General features: G+C 44.2%; 1 protein-coding gene across 2 annotated transcripts in view; it reads right to left on the bottom strand.

The window, feature by feature from the left end:
- GABRD (gamma-aminobutyric acid type A receptor subunit delta) overlaps positions 1-22,423 on the bottom strand; it is a 46,310-nt gene extending 23,887 nt beyond the window's left edge. Inside the window, exons 1-3 of one of the 2 annotated variants that reach the window (XM_040325890.1) lie at positions 22,192-22,423; positions 13,044-13,159; positions 1,107-1,174 (exon numbers count right to left, since the gene is read on the bottom strand). In XM_040325890.1, coding sequence (XP_040181824.1) covers positions 1,107-1,174; positions 13,044-13,159; positions 22,192-22,256 — 249 coding nt within the window. In that variant the 5' untranslated portion in view covers positions 22,257-22,423. The remainder of the gene's footprint in view (positions 1-1,106; positions 1,175-13,043; positions 13,160-22,191) is intronic. The other variant, XM_040325891.1, reaches the window with a different exon arrangement.
- Positions 22,424-22,624: the final 201 nt, after the last annotated feature.

Raw genomic sequence — 22,624 nt, 5'->3', positions numbered from 1 at the left:
ATTACTATAAAAATGCCACTGGCAGGGAAGGGGTTAACACTAGGGGGCGGGGAAGGGGTTATGTATGTACCCTGGGTGTGTTCTAACTGTAGGGGGGCTGGCCTCACTAGGGGAAATGACTGATCGCTGTTCATACATTGTATGAACAGACGGTCAGGCATTTCTCCCCTGACAGGACCGGGAGCTGTGTGTTTACACATACAGCTCCCGGTCCTCGCTCACTGGGCACCCAGCAATCGTGGGTGCCCAGTGGCGATTGCGCCCGCCGGGCACGGGAGTCAGGGACGAGCCGGCGGCACACATACGCCCCTAGTGGCCGCTTAGAGAGCCGACGTTATACTACGGGCTCTCGCGCAGGGGAGCCGACCTGCCGCCGTAGAACTGCAGCGGCTGGTCGGCAAGTAGTTAAAGTGTAAGTAAATCCCCCTATTGTTTTTAGTCAAGGAAGCTGCCATCTTTGTCTATGTTTAATCTACAACTGACATGATGCTGCACATGTGATCAGTTATGACACCAGCCATTGAATGGTTTGACAGCAGTTTGGTTGAGAGCACAACCAATGAGAGTGTTACATTTCAGGCACTTGGCAGAAATGAAACTGTTTTATGGATAGGTTACTTCCGCTATAAATGGTAAGTTGTATCATGAGGAGGCATGAGTGACAGAGTACTGTGTGACACATAGGCACAGGGGCGGACTGACAACTCATGGGGCCCCCGGGCAATAGAAGATTATGAGGCCCCTGGGCCTACAGATAGCCATCACGCCAGGTGACGGGGCAGCTAAAATCTCAGGATTTTCACTTTAAAAGCATGTCTTTATCGGACATATCAGGGACAGATGTAAAAAAAACGGATTTTTACATACTGTCCCTGGTTTTACTGAGCCTGGCAACCCTGATGGGGCCCCCTAGTGGCATGGGGCCCTTGGGCAGTGCCCGAGAGCCTGAATGGTCAGTCCGCCCCTGCACAGGCATTAGATTGTCTATGGATCTGGTTGTTTTGAACATATACTGTATGTGATCTGTCTCCCAACACGTGTAAAGGGTAGTGAATCACAGGCTAGTCTAACTCTAACAATGCATAGGCCTCAGTAGTTTACATTACCATGTTTACTTCAGATATATGGTCAATGCTGGTGACTTCTATATCTACTGCAACAATTACAGGAGGCCCTGAAAAATGAATAAAGACATACGTAAATACAGCACAGTCCTGTTGTACAAAATGGAATTAGAAAAAGGGTGCACCGACTGCTATCAAAGTGCAAGGGACTCAGAAAGCGAATCACATCTTCTCATCAGTGTATTAACTTGGGTGTAAATCAGTGGTCTCCAAACTGCGGCCCGGGGTCCAGGTGCGGCCCTTTGCTTTCCTCTATCCGGCCCTTAGAACATTATTCCTTCAACTGACACCAAAGATGAGTCACCATTTCTCCCACTGACACCATTAATGGGACACTATTCCTCCCACTGACACCATAGATGGGGCACTACTCCTCCTGCTGAGACCAATGATGGGGCACTATTCCTCCCACTGACACTGTTATAGGGGCACTATCGCTTCCATTGATACCATCCATGGTGCGCTATTCCTCCCACTGACACCATTGGCAGGCACTATTCCTTCCATAGAAACCAACCATGGGACACTATTCTTCCTGCTAAAACCAAACATTTTAAAACTAATGATGGAGCAATGTTTACTCTCACTGATGCCGGCACATTTTCTACTCACACTGGCCACAGTTCGGCCCCTGTAAAGTTTGAAGGACACTAAACTGGCCCTTTGTTTAAAAAGTTTGGAGACCCCCTGGTGTAAAGTATATCTACGAATACTAATCTGTAGACATGAGTTGCATTTTAACACTGTGCAAATCAGCACTTAAAATATATGAAATCTTATAATTGTCCTTTTAAAATTGCGGTTTCATCCGTGTGGTGGCTCATGCAAAAAATGGGATCCTCATTGTGTAGTATTTACAAAAATGTGTATAATGCCAGCTGCTGAAATCCTCCTTTCTCCAAAAAGATCTCAAAATGTAAGTCCTTATTCCCAGCACTAGAATATGCACATGTGCAAAGTTCCTTAATGAACAATCCTCTTAGGCCCCGTACACACGTCCGAGAAACTCGATGGGCAAAACACATTGTTTTGCTCGTCGAGTTCCTTGTGAAGCCGCCGAGGATTTCGGCGAGCCGAAATTTCCCATTGAACAACGAGGAAATAGAGAACATGTACACACGACCGGGTTTCTCGGCAGAATACGGCTCCGATCGAGTTTCTGGCTGAATTCTGCCGAGAAACTCGGTCGTGTGTACGGGGCCTGAAAGTTATCTTCATGGCAATATCTTTAAAGCTCACCAGATAGTAGGACCCCTCTTGAATAATGAATCAAATCACACTTGTGCTTAACAAAGACGTGTGACGGGAACCGGAGGTTGCGGTGCAGCCATCTTTGAATGGATGTGTGATCTTTCCCTTATACCAGGGGTCTCCTAACTTTCTAAACAAAGGGCCAGCTTACAGTCCTACAGACTTTAAGGGGGCCGGACTGTGGTCATTGGGAGTAGAAAAGAACTCAATGTCAGTGGGGAAAAAGCAATGCCCCATCTTTGGTGTCAGTGGGAAGAATATTGGTGTAATTTCAAGGAATTGTGCCTCTTCATTAGTGTCGGTGGGGGCAATTATGCCCCATTTTTGGTATCAGTGGGTGAAATAGTGCCCCAAGGCCGAATAAAACCATGCAAAGGGCCGCATCTGGCCCCCGGGCCACAGTTTGGAGACCACTGCCTTGTACAGTATAAGTAAGCATATTGGAAATAACCAAATAAATGAATGTTGTCGAGCCTGTCTCTTTAAAATTGTGTGTTAATCATTATAAACATATCAATTCAAATGCATTATCATATATATATATTCAAATGTGACAGGGATCTTCTAAAAATCCCCCAAAAAAACATAGTTGGTAAATATATATATTATGCTCCATCCTATGAATAAAAGTCAATCAAAAACACAGTGAACAACATAAAAAATTGCAACTCTCAAACAGTCCTTAAAATTAAAATCATGTGATACAGTTCATTAGTGACTTCCCACCACCTTTCAACTTATGTGCTCACCTTTCCTTTTGACCTCTCTTACTAGGTCAATCCACCCTTCCCTCTATGTTGGGGGTCACGCTTCCCCCTATGTTGGGGGTCACGCTTCTCCCTATGTTGGGGCATGTAATATTGGACTCCTCTGTGCCCCTCTTCCTCCTCCTTTATGCCCCTTGGTATCCTGACCCTCAATCTGTGATCGGGTGTATGGCCCTTTAAAATTGCGGTTTCATCCGTGTGGTGGCTAATGCAAAAAATGGGATCCTCATCAGGGGCGGACTGACAGTTCATGGGGCCCCCGGGCAAAAGGAGATCATGGGGCCCCCTGTGTCTCCGCCCATGTGTCCCCGCCCACGTTAAAGCTACATTCACACAAAGTCCCACCTACATATTGCACTGCCCACATTGCAGGCGTTCAAAGAATTTCTCTACACACTGTTCAAAATAAATGTTTATTATAGGAATTAAAACATTCTTCCCACTGATGATCACCAATGTAAGGGACATTCTTCCCACTGATCACCAATGTAAGGAACATTCTTCCCACTGGCCACCAATGTAAGGGACATTCTTCTCACTGATCACCAATGTAAGGAACATTCTTCTCACTGATCACCAATGTAAGGAACATTCTTCTCACTGATCACCAATGTAAGGAACATTCTTCCCACTGATCACCAATGTAAGGAACATTCTTCCCACTGATCACCAATGTAAGGAACATTCTTCCCACTGATCACCAATGTAGGGACATTCTTCCCACTGATCACCAATGTAAGGGACATTCTTCCCACTGATCACCAATGTAAGGAGCATTCTTCTCACTGATCCCCAATGTAAGGGACATTCTTCTCACTGATCACCAATGTAAGGGACATTCTTCTCACTGATCCCCAATGTAAGGGACATTCTTCTCACTGATCACCAATGTAAGGGACATTCTTCTCACTGATCACCAATGTAAGGGACATTCTTCTCACTGATCACCAATATAAGGGACATTCTTCCCACTGATCACCAATGTAAGGGACATTCTTCCCACTGATCACCAATGTAGGGACATTCTTCCCACTGATCACCAATGTAAGGGACATTCTTCCCACTGATCACCAATGTAAGGGACATTCTTCCCACTGATCACCAATGTAAGGAACATTCTTCTCACTGATCACCAATGTAAGGAGCATTCTTCTCACTGATCACCAATGTAAGGAACATTCTTCTCACTGATCACCAATGTAAGGGACATCCTTCCAACTGACCACCAATGTAAGGGACATTCTTCCCACTGATCACCAATGTAAGGGACATTCTTCCCACTGATCACCAATGTAAGGAGCATTCTTCCCACTGATCACCAATGTAAGGGACATTCTTCTCACTGATCACCAATGTAAGGAACATTCTTCTCACTGATCACCAATGTAAGGGACATCCTTCCAACTGACCACCAATGTAAGGGACATTCTTCTCACTGATCCCCAATGTAAGGGACATTCTTCTCACTGATCACCAATGTAAGGAACATTCTTCCCACTGATCACCAATGTAAGGAACATTCTTCCCACTGATCACCAATGTAAGGAACATTCTTCTCACTGACCACCAATGTAAGGGACATTCTTCTCACTGATCACCAATGTAAGGGACATTCTTCTCACTGATCACCAATGTAAGGGACATTCTTCCCACTGATCACCAATGTAAGGGACATTCTTCCCACTGATCACCAATGTAAGGGACATTCTTCCCACTGATCACCAATGTAAGGAACATTCTTCCCACTGATCACCAATGTAAGGAACATTCTTCCCACTGATCACCAATGTAAGGAACATTCTTCTCACTGATCACCAATGTAAGGAGCATTCTTCTCACTGATCACCAATGTAAGGGACATTCTTCCCACTGATCATCAATGTAAGGGACATTCTTCCCACTGATCACCAATGTAAGGAACATTCTTCTCACTGACCACCAATGTAAGGGACATTCTTCTCACTGATCACCAATGTAAGGGACATTCTTCCCACTGATCACCAATGTAAGGAACATTCTTCCCACTGATCACCAATGTAAGGGACATTCTTCCCACTGATCACCAATGTAAGGGACATTCTTCCCACTGATCACCAATGTAAGGAACATTCTTCTCACTGACCACCAATGTAAGGGACATTCTTCTCACTGATCACCAATGTAAGGGACATTCTTCCCACTGATCACCAATGTAAGGGACATTCTTCCCACTGATCACCAATGTAAGGGACATTCTTCCCACTGATCACCAATGTAAGGAACATTCTTCCCACTGATCACCAATGTAAGGAACATTCTTCCCACTGATCACCAATGTAAGGAACATTCTTCCCGCTGATCACCAATGTAAGGGACATTCTTCTCACTGATCACCAATGTAAGGAACATTCTTCCCACTGATCACCAATGTAAGGAACATTCTTCTCACTGACCACCAACGTAAGGAATATATATAGGGAATAACACTCACTTAGGCTGGATTCACACCTATGGCATTTTTAGTGCATTTTGCAGATTTGCACTACAGAACGTGTTCCATAGGAAACCATGTTAAATGGATTGTTGTGCAAATCTGCAAAATGCACAAAAAATGCCATAGGTGTGAATCAGCTTTAGTCCAGGTTCGCACTGACAGCGGGAATGAAATTGTGCGAGACAGTTCAGCTAAACTCGCATGATTTCATACCCGCATATCAGTGCGAATTTGGCGGGTGATTTCAGAGACATCTGTGAGGGTTGCAGCACAGATGTCTATGGAAATTGCACCAAGAAGTCGCCAAAAGTTGTACAGAAACTACTTTTGGGAATCGGCGCCACAAATGGGGCATCGCACCGATTTGGTTAGTGCCATTGCCATGCGATTTGACATGTCAAATCGCATGGTAAATTGCTTCAATGTGAACCAGGTCTAAGTGCTATTCCCTATATATAACACTGATATCTACACACTGAGTGGCATTCAGTGTACCAGATATCAGTGTGCAGGGGCGGATTGACCAGTCAGTCGGTAACTGCCCGAGGGCACCGTGGTGGCAGGGCCCGGGCCGGCTCAGTCCGCCACTGGAGGTGCCCGCAACAGTGGCAGCTTATCATACACAATAAAAAAAAACTGAGTCTGTTCCCCCTGAGAAAGCAGTGCCTTGAACCATTAAATCCCACTAGCTAGGTTGATGTGGCTGTTGTATATGAGGGGGTCGGGAGGTATGAGCTGGCCGGTGTCCTGACGATATGGTTCCTCTATCTGATAGTTTCCGACCTCAACTGTGCATGCTCAGTCAGAGTCTACGGAAATCTCTGAGGCTGAACAGCTGTTTGTCCGCTGTAAATGGAGCATGCGCAATGCGCTCGCTCCCGACCCTTGGGGCTGGTTATACACGGCTCCTCCACTCGATGGCCAGTGCTTTTGTCAAAGGGGTGGATGTCATATTGAGAATATCAACAAACTGGGGGTGTGTGTAACCAGCACCAAGCATTGGGTCGGGAGCGAGCGCAGTGTTCATTGCATATGCTCTGTTTACAGCTAACAAACAGCTCTTCGGGCTTGGAGATTTTCGTAGCCTCCGACTGCGCAAGTGCAGCGCCTGCGCAGTCGAGGTCGGAACCTATCCGATAGGGGAACTATCTCAACAAGACACCGGGATGGATGGCTCAACATGTGCACTAGTGAATAGCCCCTGACATGACCTGCTACCTGGTAAATAAGCACAGACACAGCACAGGACAAGAAGGTAAAGAAACAATCAGCATGGGCATGGCTCTTATTACACAGATTAGACACTGTCACGGTAACTGCAATCACAGGGCTTTCATTATTTATGACACTGACCTGCTAATCTGCACACAACACAAGGCAGGTCATTGTGAATGCCATTCGTTCCTGTGTCTGTGCAATTCAGTCAGCTCTCCTCTCCAGTCCAGCAGCAGCAGCTCCTTCACATGCAGTCCTCCGAGGCAGTGACTTATGGCCCCGCCCCCTCAGCTGAAGCACAGGGGAGAGAGGTGGCCGGAGCGCCTGTCATAGTGTCACTGTACATCCCCACACGCACGGCTCACGGCTCTGATGAGCCATCCATCCTGGGAAGCTCATAACTCCCGAGCGAGCCTCTTATACAAGGCATCTCGGGGATACAGAGTACAGACTACGTTTTTTTTAATTGTGTAGAAGCTGACGCTGCTGCGGGCACCTCCAGGGACGGACTGAGCCAGCCCGGGCCCCCCCACCACGGGGCCCTCGGGCAATGACCGAATGACCGAATGGTCAGTCCGCCCCTGATCCTCATTGTGTAGTATTTAAAAATCAAATTTATCATAAAACGTAGTAACTTACATTCAAGGTTAAAAACTTCCAGCTCCTAAAAACTGACAGCAGGGCTCTGAGGTGGCCGTATCACTTCTGGTATTCGGCAGTGTCTTGGAGCCCGTTGTCAGTTTTTAGGAGATGGAAGTTTTTAGGGGGAAGCATGGATTGACCTAGTAAGAAAGGCCAAAAGGAGAGGTGAGCGCATTGGGATGAAAGGTAGTGGGAAGTCACTAAAGCACTTGCACTTTATTTTGGAAAAGTCTTTTGTGGATTCACTAATAAACTCATGATTTTAATTTTAAGGATATTTTAGGAGTTGCAATCTTTTATGATGTTTACTGTCTGTTTGATTCACTTTTATTCACAGGATGGAGCATAATATATATATTTACCAATTACCGTATTTATCAGCGTATAACACGCACAGGTATATTAAGCCTCGTACACACGATCAGTCCATACGATGAGAACGGTCTGAGAAGGACCGTTGTCATAGGTTAACCGATGAAGCTGACTGATGGTCCGTCACGCCTACACACCATCAGTTTAAAAAACGATCGTGTCAGAACGCGGTGATGTAAAACACAACGACGTGCTGAAAAAAACGAAGTTCAATGCTTCCAAGCAGTGCTTTAAGTGGGCCAAAAGAGGTGCCGGTACTCTATTAGGCGCCGGTGCGCCCCCACCCCCTTCCCGCGCCCCCCCCCCCCACCATCATTAAAAAAATAGCAGGTCCCCTCACCATTGCAAGCCAGTACCCCCCCCATCAAAAAAAAATAGCAGGTCCCCTCACCATTGCAAGCCAGACCCCCCCCCCCATCATCATTAAAAAAATAGCAGGTTCCTGCACCATCGCAAGCCAGCCCCCCCACCATCATTATCATCAAAAAAACATCAGGTCCCCCTCACTCAGCTGTGACTCACGCTCACGGCGGTCATCTGTCACGATGCTCCCCCACTGGGTTCTGGCGCGCTGATACATGTCCCGCCCTCCTCCTCTAGACCAGCTAGTGTGACAGACAGCGCACTGGCTCTATCACACGTCACAAGCTAGTCTTCTCTAGGAGGAGGAGGGCGGGACATGTATCACAGCGCGGCGTGCTCTTTTTTAAATTCTCTGCGGCCCGAAGCCGCAGCAAAGGTACAAAAGAGCCGCATGCAGGCTCCGGAGCCGCGGTTTGCCGATACCCGCACTAGACACTCGGCGGCGGCGGCGAGAAAAAAAAAAAACCTTGGTCATCCTGGGGCTGCGTTCCGGTACGGGAAACCCACGTACTGGGCGCACGGAGAGGTGCTGGTACTCTGAAGGGCCATTTTTGGAAGTGGCGGTACTGAGTACCGCCGCGTTCCGGCCCAGTTAAAGCACTGCTTCCAAGCATGCGTCGACTTGATTCTGAGCATGCGTGGATTTTTAACCGATGGTTGTGCCTACTAACGATCATTTTTTTTCCCATCGGTTAGGAATACATAGGTTAAATTTAAAGCAAGTTGGCTTTTCTTTAACCTATGGTTAAATAACCTATGGGGCCCACACACAATCGGTTTGGACTGATGAAAACGGTCCATCAGACCGTTGTCCTCTGGTTAACCTATCGAGTGTACAAGGCCTAAGACGCACCCTAACTTTAAGAGGGAAGTTTCAGGAAAAAAACTTTCCACAGCCCCCTGCGTATAACACGCAGGCACAGTTTTCCCTCTATTTTCAGAGTAAAAAAGTGAGTGTTATACGCCAATAAATACAGTATGTTTTTTGGGGGATTTTTAGAAGATTCTTGTCACATTTGAACAAATATGATAATGTATATGATTTGATATGGTTGTGAAAAGAGCTGCGCTGCAAAATGTGAAAAAATATCAACGTGACATTCAAATATAAATGGGTGCTACATGCACAAACCACTAGTGTAATCTGAGATAAACCAATGAATAGTGCAAAGTCCATATGAGTGGAAGAATCGTAGAGAAAATCAAAAGAAGGCAGAAAATTCTCCAAATGGGTGAAAAGTATCCTGGCAGTATCCCGTGAATCTGTAAGACAGATGATAGTGTCCTCCACCAGTATATCCTAGCTGCTTACCAGATAATTGAAATAATCAAGCATGTAGCCAAGTAAAACCACCGAGACAGTTTCCAGGATCTCCAGGGTACGTTTTTCACTTTCACAAATCAGACCACTCAATCTCCATAGTATAACCCAAAAGAGAGAAGGCTGACATAGTGTATTACCATAAAAAGGGTTTTTATTATTAAAAAGTATTGCACTTACAATTATGCAGTAAAATCGTGCGTGTAGTGTGTTTAGCCGGCCGGCTGTACTGTCCGCTCGTCCTTCCGGATAGACAGCGCAAATCGTGGTGACGTCAGCACGCCGCTCTTCCCAACGCCGTTTCGTCCAATGACTTCTTCCAGGGGTACGAGCGGCGTGCTGACTCACCACTCTTTTAAAGCAAAAAACAACGCCCAGGACCGCCCAGCTCTGAGCTTCGGTGATCGCGGGCGCAAGCCGCCATATTTGAATTGGGATCCTTGCCCTTATTACACGGCAATAGAAAAAACTCAAAGGCAGACATTAAAGAACCAGAAGGTATATTAACACCACATAATTCTTGTAATCTGAACAACTGAATGCTCAAACAAGCTAAATTGAGAAGCTAATTAAAAAAGGGGTTAGGTTATGTGAAAGGTATAACGCTCTACATAATATCCAACCCTAAAAAATCAAGAGGAAATATGAAATTAAGAAGTAAAAAATTACATCAATTATTTTATAATAAAAAAGAAAATCCACAAAAATATAAAATGAAAATACTAAAAAATGTGTATAAAAAAGACCCTCTATATATACAACATTATATACAACATTATTGCTGAATAGATAGCAGTTGGAATACTGCCATCTTGTGGCCACAGCAATAAGTTGAACATTAAAACTTTTTACATAGTAATAAAAACCTGGAAGGTCAAAAGATTAGAGCCTCTAATTAAGGAGGATCCAAAATGTTAACACTCAAGCATCAAGAGTTATATTCAATCTATCTGTCCCTGTACCGCGGTACATTTTAAAAAATGGATTATATAAATATCCATATCTTTGATAAAATCTTGGAGAAAAAATCAAATTAAAGGAGACCATGAAGACAATTTTGAAATATAAAAAGCCCAGATGTACCGAAACTCAGAGCTGGTTTACAAAGGATAATAATACAAATATCAGAATCAACCATTATCTATAAAGGCATTAACATCAGTCTCTATGTTTAACCCAAATGGGACATATGTACGAATTTTGTATATCCAGGCCATTTCGAGCCTGGATAGTTCTCTCACCAATGAATTACCTCTCCAATGGGGGTCGAACTTGTCGATCCCAATAAAAAGAGTGCCTTCAGGGTTGCAGTTATGGTATTGTTCATAATGGCTGGACACGGAATGCTGTAGGAATCCAGACCTAATATTGGTGATATGCTCACCCAATCTAACATTCATTGGTCTTGCCAATGTATTGCAACCCACATGGGCATTCTAAAAGGTAAACAACACCCGTCGTGCTGCACGTAATGAAAGGTTCTATCTTGTGTTCTTTCAAAGTGCTGGTTGAGACAAAAGATAGGGTTTTCTTAGATTTAATCTTGTTCACCTTACAAACTGTACAGTTTCTACACTGATGGTAGCCCTTAATGTCCCGTTGGAAAAAAGAAACCTTTTTGGTAGGGGGGTCCACAACATTGGGGGCAATCTTGTCCCGCAATGAGGGTACACCTCTATAAATCACATGAGGATTTTCTGGTAAAAAGGTATTGATGATCTTATCGTTGGATAACAGATGCCAATGTTTTTTTAACAATTTTTTTATGGCGTAGTGCTGGCTAGAATAGGTAGTAATAAATGGTACCAGAGGTCTGTCCCCACTCAGCTTAGCAACAGATGTCAACAGTGTGTTCCTATCAATTGCAGCAACTTCATTATAGGTGTTATCTAAGGTTAAAGGGTCATAGCCCTTCTCCAATAATCTGCCCTTAAGTATACCAGCTTGGGTCTCGTAATCCTTCAGGGTGGAACAGTTACGCCTCATCCTGATGAATTGGCTTTTAGGCACAGAATTTAGCCAATTCTCGTGGTGACAACTTCCTATTGGAATAAAAGCATTCCTATCTGTTTTTTTGAAAAAAGTTTTTGTCAAAAAGGAGTCATTCTCTCTCATGATGGTAAGGTCAAGATAATCAATAGACTTCTGACTAGCTTCAAAGGTCAGACGTATACCTCTCTCGTTGTTGTTGAGAGAGGCCACAAAGGAATCAAGTTGTATCTTGTTGCCAGTCCATAGGAGGAGGACGTTATCTATATACCTTGCCCACAACTTAATGTGGGGATGGGGATCAAGGTAGATGACGTCCTCCTCCCACTTGGCCATGAACAGATTGGCCAGGCTGGGTGCGTATTTGGCACCCATGGCAACTCCACGAATCTGTTTATAGTAATTATGATCGAACCAGAAATAGTTATGGTCCGCAGCATACTCCAATAGTTCCATAATATAATTTTTCTGTAAGGGTAATAAATCTGAAGAGAGATCCAAGAAATATTTCACAGCTTCCAGACCCAAGTGATGAGGGATGATGGTATACAAAGATTGAACGTCAGCTGTTACCATCCATATATCATGTTCAACCTTTATTTGGGAAAGCAGATTAATGACCTGCTTGGAGTCCTTAAGATGCGATGGCATTTTCTGAACTAAAGGCTGGAGGTAATAGTCAATGTACTTGCCCACCCTGGATGTGATCGAATCTATGCCGCTGATAATTGGGCGTCCAGGGGGGCAAGTAAGACTCTTATGTATTTTAGGCAAGCTGTACAGAATCGGATTTGATATGTTTATAATGAATGATTAACAAGTTTAATCAATAAATTATTATGCCCATTTACAGGGGGCCTACCAACATATCTTATGGGCATGTAAAATATTTCAGTTTTGTGTAGATGCTAATGAATTGATCCACACACAGACTAGTCCAAAGGTCCCCCACAATACATAACAAACCCTTATTGAGCGGCTAGATATTTTATTGGACCGTTGGGGTCTGTGTGCCATTTTTTTGTTTTAAAAAAATAAACCAGGAGGGAGATATCATTTTCTGGCAATTTAAAATGTGTTTTTCCTTTTTTAAATATCAGTGCTTTAAAAAAAAAAATCAGTGCTCCTGGCAGAATCTTTTGACATCCCTTTGCTTATTAGCTAGTTATTTTTAATTTGGCAGATTCAACTACTCTTGATTTCACTGGGGTTTAGCATCCAAACCTATTTAAAATTTGCCAGGCCATGCTTGAATCAAACCCAGGGCAGTTCCACTCACCACTAGAAAGAGGACCTGCCTTTGTTGCCTAGAGAAATCTATCAAATTTCCTCTTCTGTTTTATAACCTGCTTTAGAAATGTTTATTTCTCTGTCTGTTTCAGGATAATTGCCAGCATCCCTGGAAAAAATGTGGGTCGCATTCCAATGCATGTTGCTGTTGTAAAGATATGAGGCATCAAATATGAGGCATCAACTAACGCTCATTAGTACAAGTACACGCATGTAAATAATTCATAGTACAGTACCTCCGATCCCAGGCCTGAAGTTCCTTGCATATCCTTGCATTAGTCCATCTAGGTTGGGCACCCATGATATCTCTATATTGGACCCAATGTATTCCCCAATGTCTTCAGTATTGCTGCTAAAGTAAAAAAAAAAAATAAGCTACTAATAGGTTGTTTACTTAATTTTTTTTAATCAATACGTTTTTTATTTGTGAATTGCTCTTTTAATGCATACAATGACAGCAGTAGGTAAGTAAGGACAACATATGGGACAAATTGTCCCAGGTATAGACAAGGGGTGAGCAATAACAGAAGACAATACAAGTATAGTGATTTTTCAACTAAACCACAAACTAGCACTTAAGACCAGATGTATATCAGTATTAAACTATTTGTCAGCCAACGGATTATGCAGAGTCTAGTGCTTCATATTAGAACATAACATAACCTGTTTTGCTACCTCTTTCCCTCTCCCTCCCCCAGGTATTTTTGGTGGGTCACTACCGAAGGAGCCTATCCATCACCATTTGTGGTGGGGCAAGGCTCGGGTCATCTAGCCAGGGTTGCCAAATGAGGTCAATTTTCACACAGCATTGCGGCAACGGTAGGCTAGTTGTTCCCTAAGAAGAAGGGAGTTAACATAATTGATCCATTGTTTCCCTGTGGGAACCGTAGATTCCATCCATTATCGAGCTATACGTTTTCTAGCCAGGTATACCAGCCTGGTGGTCATGTAATACATTCCCTTCGGGTACATCTCCACATCAATTGCCCCTAGCAGGTACACCAGGGGGGTCAGGGGTACAGGTATCTGAACTAATCTGGAGATACAGTGGAATACCTCCACCCAATATTGGTGGAGTTTTGGGCAGATTCAAAGTGTAAAAAATCCCCCTGGTGCACCTTACATTTTGGGCATGGGGGGGGAGTCCCTCCGATCCCAACCATCTGTATTGGCGTCCGATAGGCCCTGTGCAACATAAACAATTGTGAAAGCTTATGGTAGGCCGAGACAGATACTGCGGGTATCGATTCTAAAGCCATGTCCCATTGATCCCAATCTATATCACCAATGTCCTCCACCCACCAGGTTTTACATTTTAAAGAGGCGTGATTCTGGACAGAGGACAACAATTTGGAGTATACTTTAGATATCTGTCCCTTCCGGGCATTTGCCCAGAGGACTTCCATCAGCAGAGAAGAGGACGACACAGCCAAGGAGTGCATTTGTTGTTGAGCCTGCAGGGCATGTCTAAGTTGGAGATATTGATAAAAGCCTTTCGAGGGTAGCATGAATTACATGCATAATTGTTCATATGTTTTCAGAATGGTCCCCTCGTAGATCTGTGGGAAGAACCAAATCCCCCTCTGCCTCCAAGAAGAGAATCCCCTCAGTTTATGGAGCTCTGGATACCTGGAATTAGTCCACAGAGGAGTAAACGCCAGTGGGCCTTTGATAGATAGAGCTTTCTGACATGCCCTCCATACTTTCCTGAGGAGGTCACCTGTTGGGGCAGAGGGAGGGATGCTCAATAAATCCATCTCCATATCGGTTAAAATCTTTAGCCATTTGTATATGCATACATAGCTTTATGTAAATATCTATCAATATAGGTTAAAAAACTTCTATCATATGTTCAATTTGCAAATATTTATCTATACAGGGGCAACCAGATATGCTCCATGTTTGCAGAGACTCTGCTTCCTGCTTTGCAGAACTATACTGTACAATAGTTGTGTTTTACTACTTCTCAAAATGCAATGCTTGGCCAACTTGTTTAAAACAATGCACACCATGTGCAGCTTTTACCTTATTCCAGCATCTGGCAATAGTGTAAACATTTTAAAAATACCACTTAAAGAATATGTAAACCCAACATTTCATATTCCTGATATGTGCCTGCTGTACCATGTCCTTGTACAAAAAAGGTTTCCTGTTCTCTTTGTATTGCTTTCTTTGTGTGAAATCCTTGGTATTCCTGCCAGTCCCCCTGATTTCCTATCAAAAACTGACCACACCAGGCATGAGAACACAGCCTGTTCGGTTCTGTAGCTATGCTGGGAACTCAGCCTGCTCGCCTCCGATGATCAGATTTGTCCTGACTCTGCCCCCACCCTGCACAGCCCTTCACTGGGAAGCTCAGTGTTCTGCTGTTTGTTCTCCCCCAGCTCTTATGCAACTGAGAACAGAGGAAATGTGATCACTTATAAAAAAGGGGAAAATAAGTATATTATAAAGTTTATTTATATATATATATATATATATATATATATATATATAAAACTAATGTTTTGCCGTTCATTTCTATTTTAAATGGAATGGGTTGTTTTACAAGGTGAGGGTTATCAATCACTTAACCTCCTTAGCGGTATCCCTGAGTGTGGCTCGGGGTGAATTTTCATTACCAAAAGCGGTAAACCAGAGCCACACTCGGGATCACATTGCAGGATCCATGTACAGGTTACTAACCTTAACCCCTGGATCCTGCCCACTGGGAGGAGCCAGTGACATTACCCATGGTGCTTGAATGTGCTGGATGTGGAAGGAGAGGGATCCTGCTGTCTGCACTGATCACTCTATAAGTATTACACCATGAAGTTAGGTTCAATAAGTATTTATTGTAAATTTTAGACAGGTATAACAGACATAACAGAAGAAATCTGATCAAGCTACCAAAAAAAGGGTGACACGATCAATAAAAGTAGAAACAAACAACAGTTACATTGCCATACCAAGTAGACAAAAAGGTACAAACAAATGTTTTGTAGGCATTTTGGTGATACAAACAGAGATATACAACGCAGCCCAGCGTCGGGCAGAGACTACCCGTGGCCTGGACGCCCCTTTGGGAGCCTGCTGCGGCCAGGAACCAGGACAGTAATAACTATGACATAAATAATGTCAGGGCTGGGATGCTACACCATGAAGTTAACCACTTGAGATCCGCGCTATGGTCGAAAGACGTCCATAGCGCGGCTCTCAAGTGCCGGGAGGACGTCCACAGACGTCCTGCCGTTGTTGTTCCCTGTGCGCGCCGCTGGGGGCGCGCAGCGGGGAAACAACGTGCCCGGCGCATCGCTCGGGAGCCGATGCGAGTGCCTGGCGGCCGCGATGTCCGCCAGACACTCGCGATCGTCGGGAACACAGCTGGTAACACGGCAGGACGTGGAGCTCTGTGTGTAAACACAGAGCTCCACGTGCTGTCAGGGAGAGAGGAGACCGATCTGTGTCTCTTTACATAGGGACACAGCATCGGTCACCTCCCCCAGTCACCCCCCTCCCCCCACACAGTAAGAACACTATGAGGGAATACATTTAACCCCTTCCTCACCCCCTAGTGTTAACCCCTTCACTGCCAGTCACATTTATACAGTAATTGGTGCATTTTTATAGCACTGATCGCTGTATAAATGTGAATAGTCCCAAAATTGTGTCAAAAGTGTCCGATACGTCCGTCGCAATATCGCAGCCCTGACAAAAAAATCGCAAATCGCCGCCATTACTAGTAAAAAAACAAACAAACATAAATCTATCCCCCATTTCGTAGGCGCTATAACTTTTGCGCAAACCAGTCGCTTATTGCAATTTTTTTTTTTTACAAAAATACGTCGAAAAATACGTATCGGCCTTAACTGAGAAAAAAAATAGTTTTTTTTTTAAAAAATTGGGATATTTATTATAGCAACAAGTAAAAAAAATATATATCTTTTTTTAAATTGTCGCTCTTTTTTTGTTTATAGCGCAAAAAATAAAAACCGCAGAGGTGATTAAATACCACCAAAAGAAAGCTCTATTTGTGGGGAAAAAAGGACCCCAATTTTGTTCGGGAGCCACGTCGCACGACCGCGCAATTGTCAGTTAAAGCGACACAGTGCCGGAAGCTGAAATTTCGCCTGGGAATGAAGGGGGTTTATGTGCCCAGTAAGCAAGTGGTTAAATGTGAGTGTAGCTATCCAAAGCTCCTGTTCCACTTTTCCATAGCAAACCCGCACAATGATGATGTCTTAATTTCTCTTTGAGAATCACTGCATTTGGAGAAGTCATGATACAATTATCCACTTTATATGAATAGTGTCAGTCTCTGATGTGAGTTTTCTATCTGGAGAACTACCCCAGGGATTTCTTTCTCAATCAAGATAGATGTGTGTGTTTTTTCCTTTCTCTTGGCAATCAACTAATTAACTGTTAGATGAGCAGTACACCCACTAATTGGTGGTGGTGAATAATTGTTTACATATTTGACTTTCATGGCTGTAATTTAATTGTACACCCATTGGGCCAGATCCTCAAAGAAGTTACGCTGGCGTATCTATTGATACGCCGCGTAACTTCTAGTTTGCTCCGGCGTATCTTTGTTTTGTATCCACAAAATAAGATACGCCTGAAGCTGGGCTAGATCCGACTGGCGTACGTCTTAGTACGCCGTCGGATCTAAGGTGCATATTTACGCTGGCCGCTAGGTGGCGTTTCCGTCGATTTCCGCGTTGAGTATGCAAATTAGCTAGATACGGCGATCCACGAACGTACGTCCGGCCGGCGCATTTTTTTACGCTGTTTCCGTAAGGCTTTTTTCAGCGTATAGTTACCCTGCTATATGAGGCGTACTCAATGTTAAGTATGGCCGTCGTTCCCGCGTCTAATTTTGAATTTTTTACGTTGTTTGCGAATAGGGCTTTGCGTAGAATGACGTTCACGTCGTAAGCATTGGCTTGTTGCGGGTTAATTTCGAGCATGCGCACTGGGATACCCCCACGGACGGCGCATTCGCCGTTCAAAAAAAATGTCATTTACGTCGGGTCAAGACGTATTAACATAAAACACGCCCCCATCACATCCATTTGAATTGCACGCCCTTACGCCGCCAAAGTTACACTACGCCGCCGTAACTTACGGCGCAAATTCTTTCAGGATAAGGAAAATACGCTGTAAGTTACGGTGGCGTAGTGTATCAGAGATACGCTACGCCGGACGCAACATTGCGCCATGCTACGTGGATCTGCCCCATTGTTTTTATGCCATTGGAATTTGTATAAGTTTATGTAATATTGGATGGTTGATTTTAGCGCATTATTACTTTATTTATTCAGCACTATATGGTGATATCAGTACACTTTTGAAATAGTTGCTTAAGTACACAATTTTTATATAGTTTCTATTTTCACTATATTATGAATACTGTTCTTTCTGCCTGTAAACCGTAGATTGTCCATAGCAAACAAAAAGTGTCCGTTTACGTCAAAAGTGCTTTTAGACCAGCTAGAAAACAGGGATAATAAATTAGAATCACTTGCAGAATTGAGCGATAGCAATTTGTGGGGAAATTCGTCATCAAACACTAAAAGTAATGACAGCGACAATTCTTCAACTGAGCAAATTTCAGTGTTTTCGATTTGATTACATTATTAAATAATTTGTATTATTATTATATTATTTGTTATAATTATTTATAGTTATTTATTATGTTATAATTTATGATTTTGTGTTTCAAACTTTATTATACCCGGGATGTCTACTAGACTCTTGTTTGGACAGATTTAGGTGAGGTATTTCTAAGAATTACAGGCCTACAATATACAACGCCAAATTTCCATGCAAAACAATTGTACTGCTTTCAGCATCAAAAATCTGACATAATCATACCGCCAGGGAGGTTAAATACAGCAAGTAAATCTGAAACTCATACAAAAAATGACTTTGACATGAACCCGTGCTTTCAGAGCAAACTGGTTTACTTTAATTCCCTCCTCCCCATCCTCTCATCAGTGGCAGGCCGTAATGCAGAGCGCAGGGGCGCCACCCCCCTAAGCCATTCGTCCAGCCCCCTAATCTGCACGCGGGATGCCTACCGCATGGATTCTAATGTTTTTGTTGTTGTTTTTTTAGAAGCATGTGATTAGAGCCAGAGGATCTAATAGGCTTCAAAAAAGAGCACTGCGCCCCGATCCTACCCAGTTGTGTGACAATAACTAATTAATATTCACTATTGTCTTCCAGATTCGCCAATCAGGAAGTGGGTCCTGACACCTTTCACCCGATTGACCGAGAGGAAAAGCGATCCTATTGGCCACCAAGGAGGAGGAGGAGACGCAGGAAAGCTGCCGTAAAGCACCAGGAGGAAGAGATGCCACCCGGAGGAAACGCTGCCCACGATCTAGATGCCTGCTGGGGCCCAGCCGCCACTGCTCCTCATACTCTTTTTTATTTGATCCCCCACAATTCTGTTTAGTTACCAGAAGCACCACTGCACCTACCATCCCCTCCTCTTGCGGCCACGGGCTGCCTGTCTGTGCGATCCCGGATGTCACACAGGCACAGCTGAGTGAAGCCGCCTCCCCCTCCTCTCTGTTTATGTGTAAACAGGGGGAGGGGAACTGCTGTGCATGTGCCGCCGCGCTGATCTGAGGTACTGAAGGGGGGGCTGCAGTGAATGGGGGGGTTCACTGGACGAGGGGGATACACTGAAGGGGGGGGACTGCACTGAATGGGGGGCTGCACTGAACGAGGGGGGCTACACTGAACGAGGGGGGCGACACTGAACGGAAGGAGGCGACACTGAACAGGGGGGCTACACTGAACGAGGGGTCTGGATTGAAGATGTGGATACACTGAAGGGGGGTCTGCACTGAAGGGGGGGTCTGTGTAACATCAGGGGGTCCAGAGCTGCAGGGTTCTGTGTAATGTAAAGGGGTCCAGTGATGCAGGGTTCTGTGTAATGTAAAGGGGTCCAGTGATGCAGGGTGCTGTGTAATGTAAAGCAGTCCAGAGATGCAGGGTGCGGTGTAATGTAAAGGGGTGCAGGGCGCTGTGTAATGTAAAGGGGTCCAGAGATGCAGGGTGCTGTGTAATGTAAAGGGGTCCAGAGATGCAGGGTGATGTGTAATGTAAAGGGGTGCAGGGGGCTGTGCAATGTAAAGGGGTCCAGAGATGCAGGGTGCTGTGTAATGTAAAGGGGTCCAGAGATGCAGGGTGATGTGTAATGTAAAGGGGTGCAGGGGGCTGTGCAATGTAAAGGGGTCCAGAGATGCAGGGTGCTGTGTAATGTAAAGGGGTGCAGGGGGCTGTGTAATGTAAAGGGGTCCAGAGATGCAGGGTGCTGTGTAATGTAAAGGGGTGCAGGGGGCTGTGTAATGTAAAGGGGTCCAGAGATGCAGGGTGCTGTGTAATGTAAAGGGGTCCAGAGATGCAGGGTGCTGTGTAATGTAAAGGGGTCCAGAGATGCAGGGTGCTGTGTAATGTAAAGGGGTGCAGGGGGCTGTGTAATGTAAAGGGGTCCAGAGATGCAAGGGGCTGTGCAATGTAAAGGGGTCCAGAGATGCAGGGTGCTGTGTAATGTAAAGTTAAATTAAAACAAATTATTTGTTACAAATATTGTTTTCCTCTTTGTGTATGTTTAGGTGACCAGGGGGCGAGGGGTGAAGATGGGGGGGGGGGGGGGGTGCCACAGGATTAGCTCGCACAGGGCGCCTGAACACCTAAGGCCGGCCCTGGTTCTCTCTCCCTTATGTAACAGTGCCAAGCTAATTAGAAAGCACCAGCACTGTCACATGGAATCCTCACATGCTTCTCTATACCTGAAAGTACTGATTTGCTCAAAAGCTCCCCTCCCTTAGCAGTACTCTGTATTGCCTTTTCTCCACCACATCTTTGTTCAACTGCCAAGAGCAAAGAAATAACCCACTGCCTAATAATATGGAGGAGCAAGCAACGCACCCCTTTTGACAGTGCTGGTGCTTGGGAACTGGCCCAAGACTGTCACTTTGGGGTTTATTTACTAAAGCTGGAGAGTGAAAAATGAGGCTCACTTCTGCATAGAAACCAATCAGCTTCTAACCTCAGCTTGTTCAATTAAGCTTTGGCAATAAAACCCAGAAACTGATTGGTTTCTATGCAGAAGTGAGCCTGATTTTGCAATTTTCCAGCTTTAGTAAATAAACCCCATGGTGACAGGGAGATAGCCAGCTTAGTACAAGCTCCAACTGGAGATACAACCTGAGCTTACTCTAGAATCTAGGGAATCCAGCTGTTGCAGAACTACAAGTCCCATGATTCATTGCAAACCACTGACAGTTACAAGCATGACTCCTAAAGGCAGAGGCATGATGGGACTTGGAGTTCCTCAACAGCTGGAGGGCCACAGGTTGAGGACCCATGCTGATTGTCTTTCACTCCTGGTAGGAGTTGGGGTGAGTGATATAAGGCCCCATGCACACGAGATGCTGGTAAACTCGAGTTCAGAGGCATTTGGGCATTTTTTTCAATTGCCCCTGAACACATTTAATGTTATCCTATGTGTCCATGCACACATTCACGTTTTTTTGCGTTTTAAAGCAGTTGGGTTTAGGCTCGTTTTTTCAGACGCAAAATTTTGGGTTCAGACGCAAACGTTTTTGCGTTTCAAAGCTTTGGGAGGGTCTACAATGTCTTTGTTATGAACGCTGATAGCCGCAAACGCGGTAAAACGCAGCAAAACGCCGTGAAATTCACGGGAAAAACGGGCGTTTTAAACACCTGTTTTTGCCTTTGAAAACTTGAGTTTACATGTGTTTGCATTTGCTTCTCGTGTGCATGGGGCCTAAAGGTGAAGGAGGAATAGGGAATTGGAGGAAACACTGCAATAATAATCAAAATGGTGGTCTTAAAATGTGCTACTGCAATAATAACCCAAAATATGGGTTCAGAATGTGCTATACTTCCTTTATAAACAGTGTAGCACACCCAAATAAATTGCTACAAATTCAAATACAACTTTACATATGACAGTGTAATAAGAAAGAACAGTCGGAGTTGGTTGCAGTGGAAATGACAGTTGAAGAATGGAAGTTTGAATAGAACAGAGTTGCTATGGAGCCCTTCAGATAATTCTAACTTCTGAATCTTTTATACATGGCAATGATATATCTATGGGTTACGTCAAAGTGGATAACAGTTTTCAGTCTTTAGGACGGAAGGTACTTGTCATGTTAAATCACTTCTTAGCCAATCACAGGTACCCTAACTGACAAGTGACCATTTGGACAAGAAGGTTATTGGTCCTACTTATCCTTAGCAGATATAAAGAATCCAACACTTAACTTTTTAACTTATTTAAACTAGTCTGAAGTTATTTGCATAATAAGTGCACTAATAACATATTAGAAAGAAATATAATAATTAGCAATTGTACATTACCTGCGGCATGTTATCTGTTGGAAAATTGTGACAGCAAAGAGCAAGGTGCGGGTGAAATATCCCATGACCAAATCCTGAAATAAATGGACACAAACTAGAGCAGAATTCCATGACAATGCTACAGATCCTGTTATAGGAGGTCTGTGCCGACGTTAGCTGCCAATACTCATCCCTGGATGCCAACGAAGAGCAGTGCCCAGTAGATGAACAGCTCAAAGCACAGGTTGCAGGACCATCATATCCGCGCTCTCTGCTGTGTTGACTCATCCGGTCCATACACGTGGAATTAAGTTCTGTACTCTTGCCAGAGAGCCGAATTATTTTCCACAGAAGTATAATCTGACACAGATTTATTCAATAATGCAAAAAGCTGTACAATCAACAAACCCGTAGAAGCCAACAGTTTATATTTCACAGATTAAACTCTATCATA

Source organism: Rana temporaria, chromosome 10 (genome assembly GCF_905171775.1).
Source record: "Rana temporaria chromosome 10, aRanTem1.1, whole genome shotgun sequence".
Classification (NCBI taxonomy): Eukaryota; Metazoa; Chordata; class Amphibia; order Anura; family Ranidae; genus Rana; species Rana temporaria.
The sequence above is the reverse complement of the archived record's forward strand: the minus strand, read 5'-3'. Positions and strand labels throughout refer to the sequence as shown.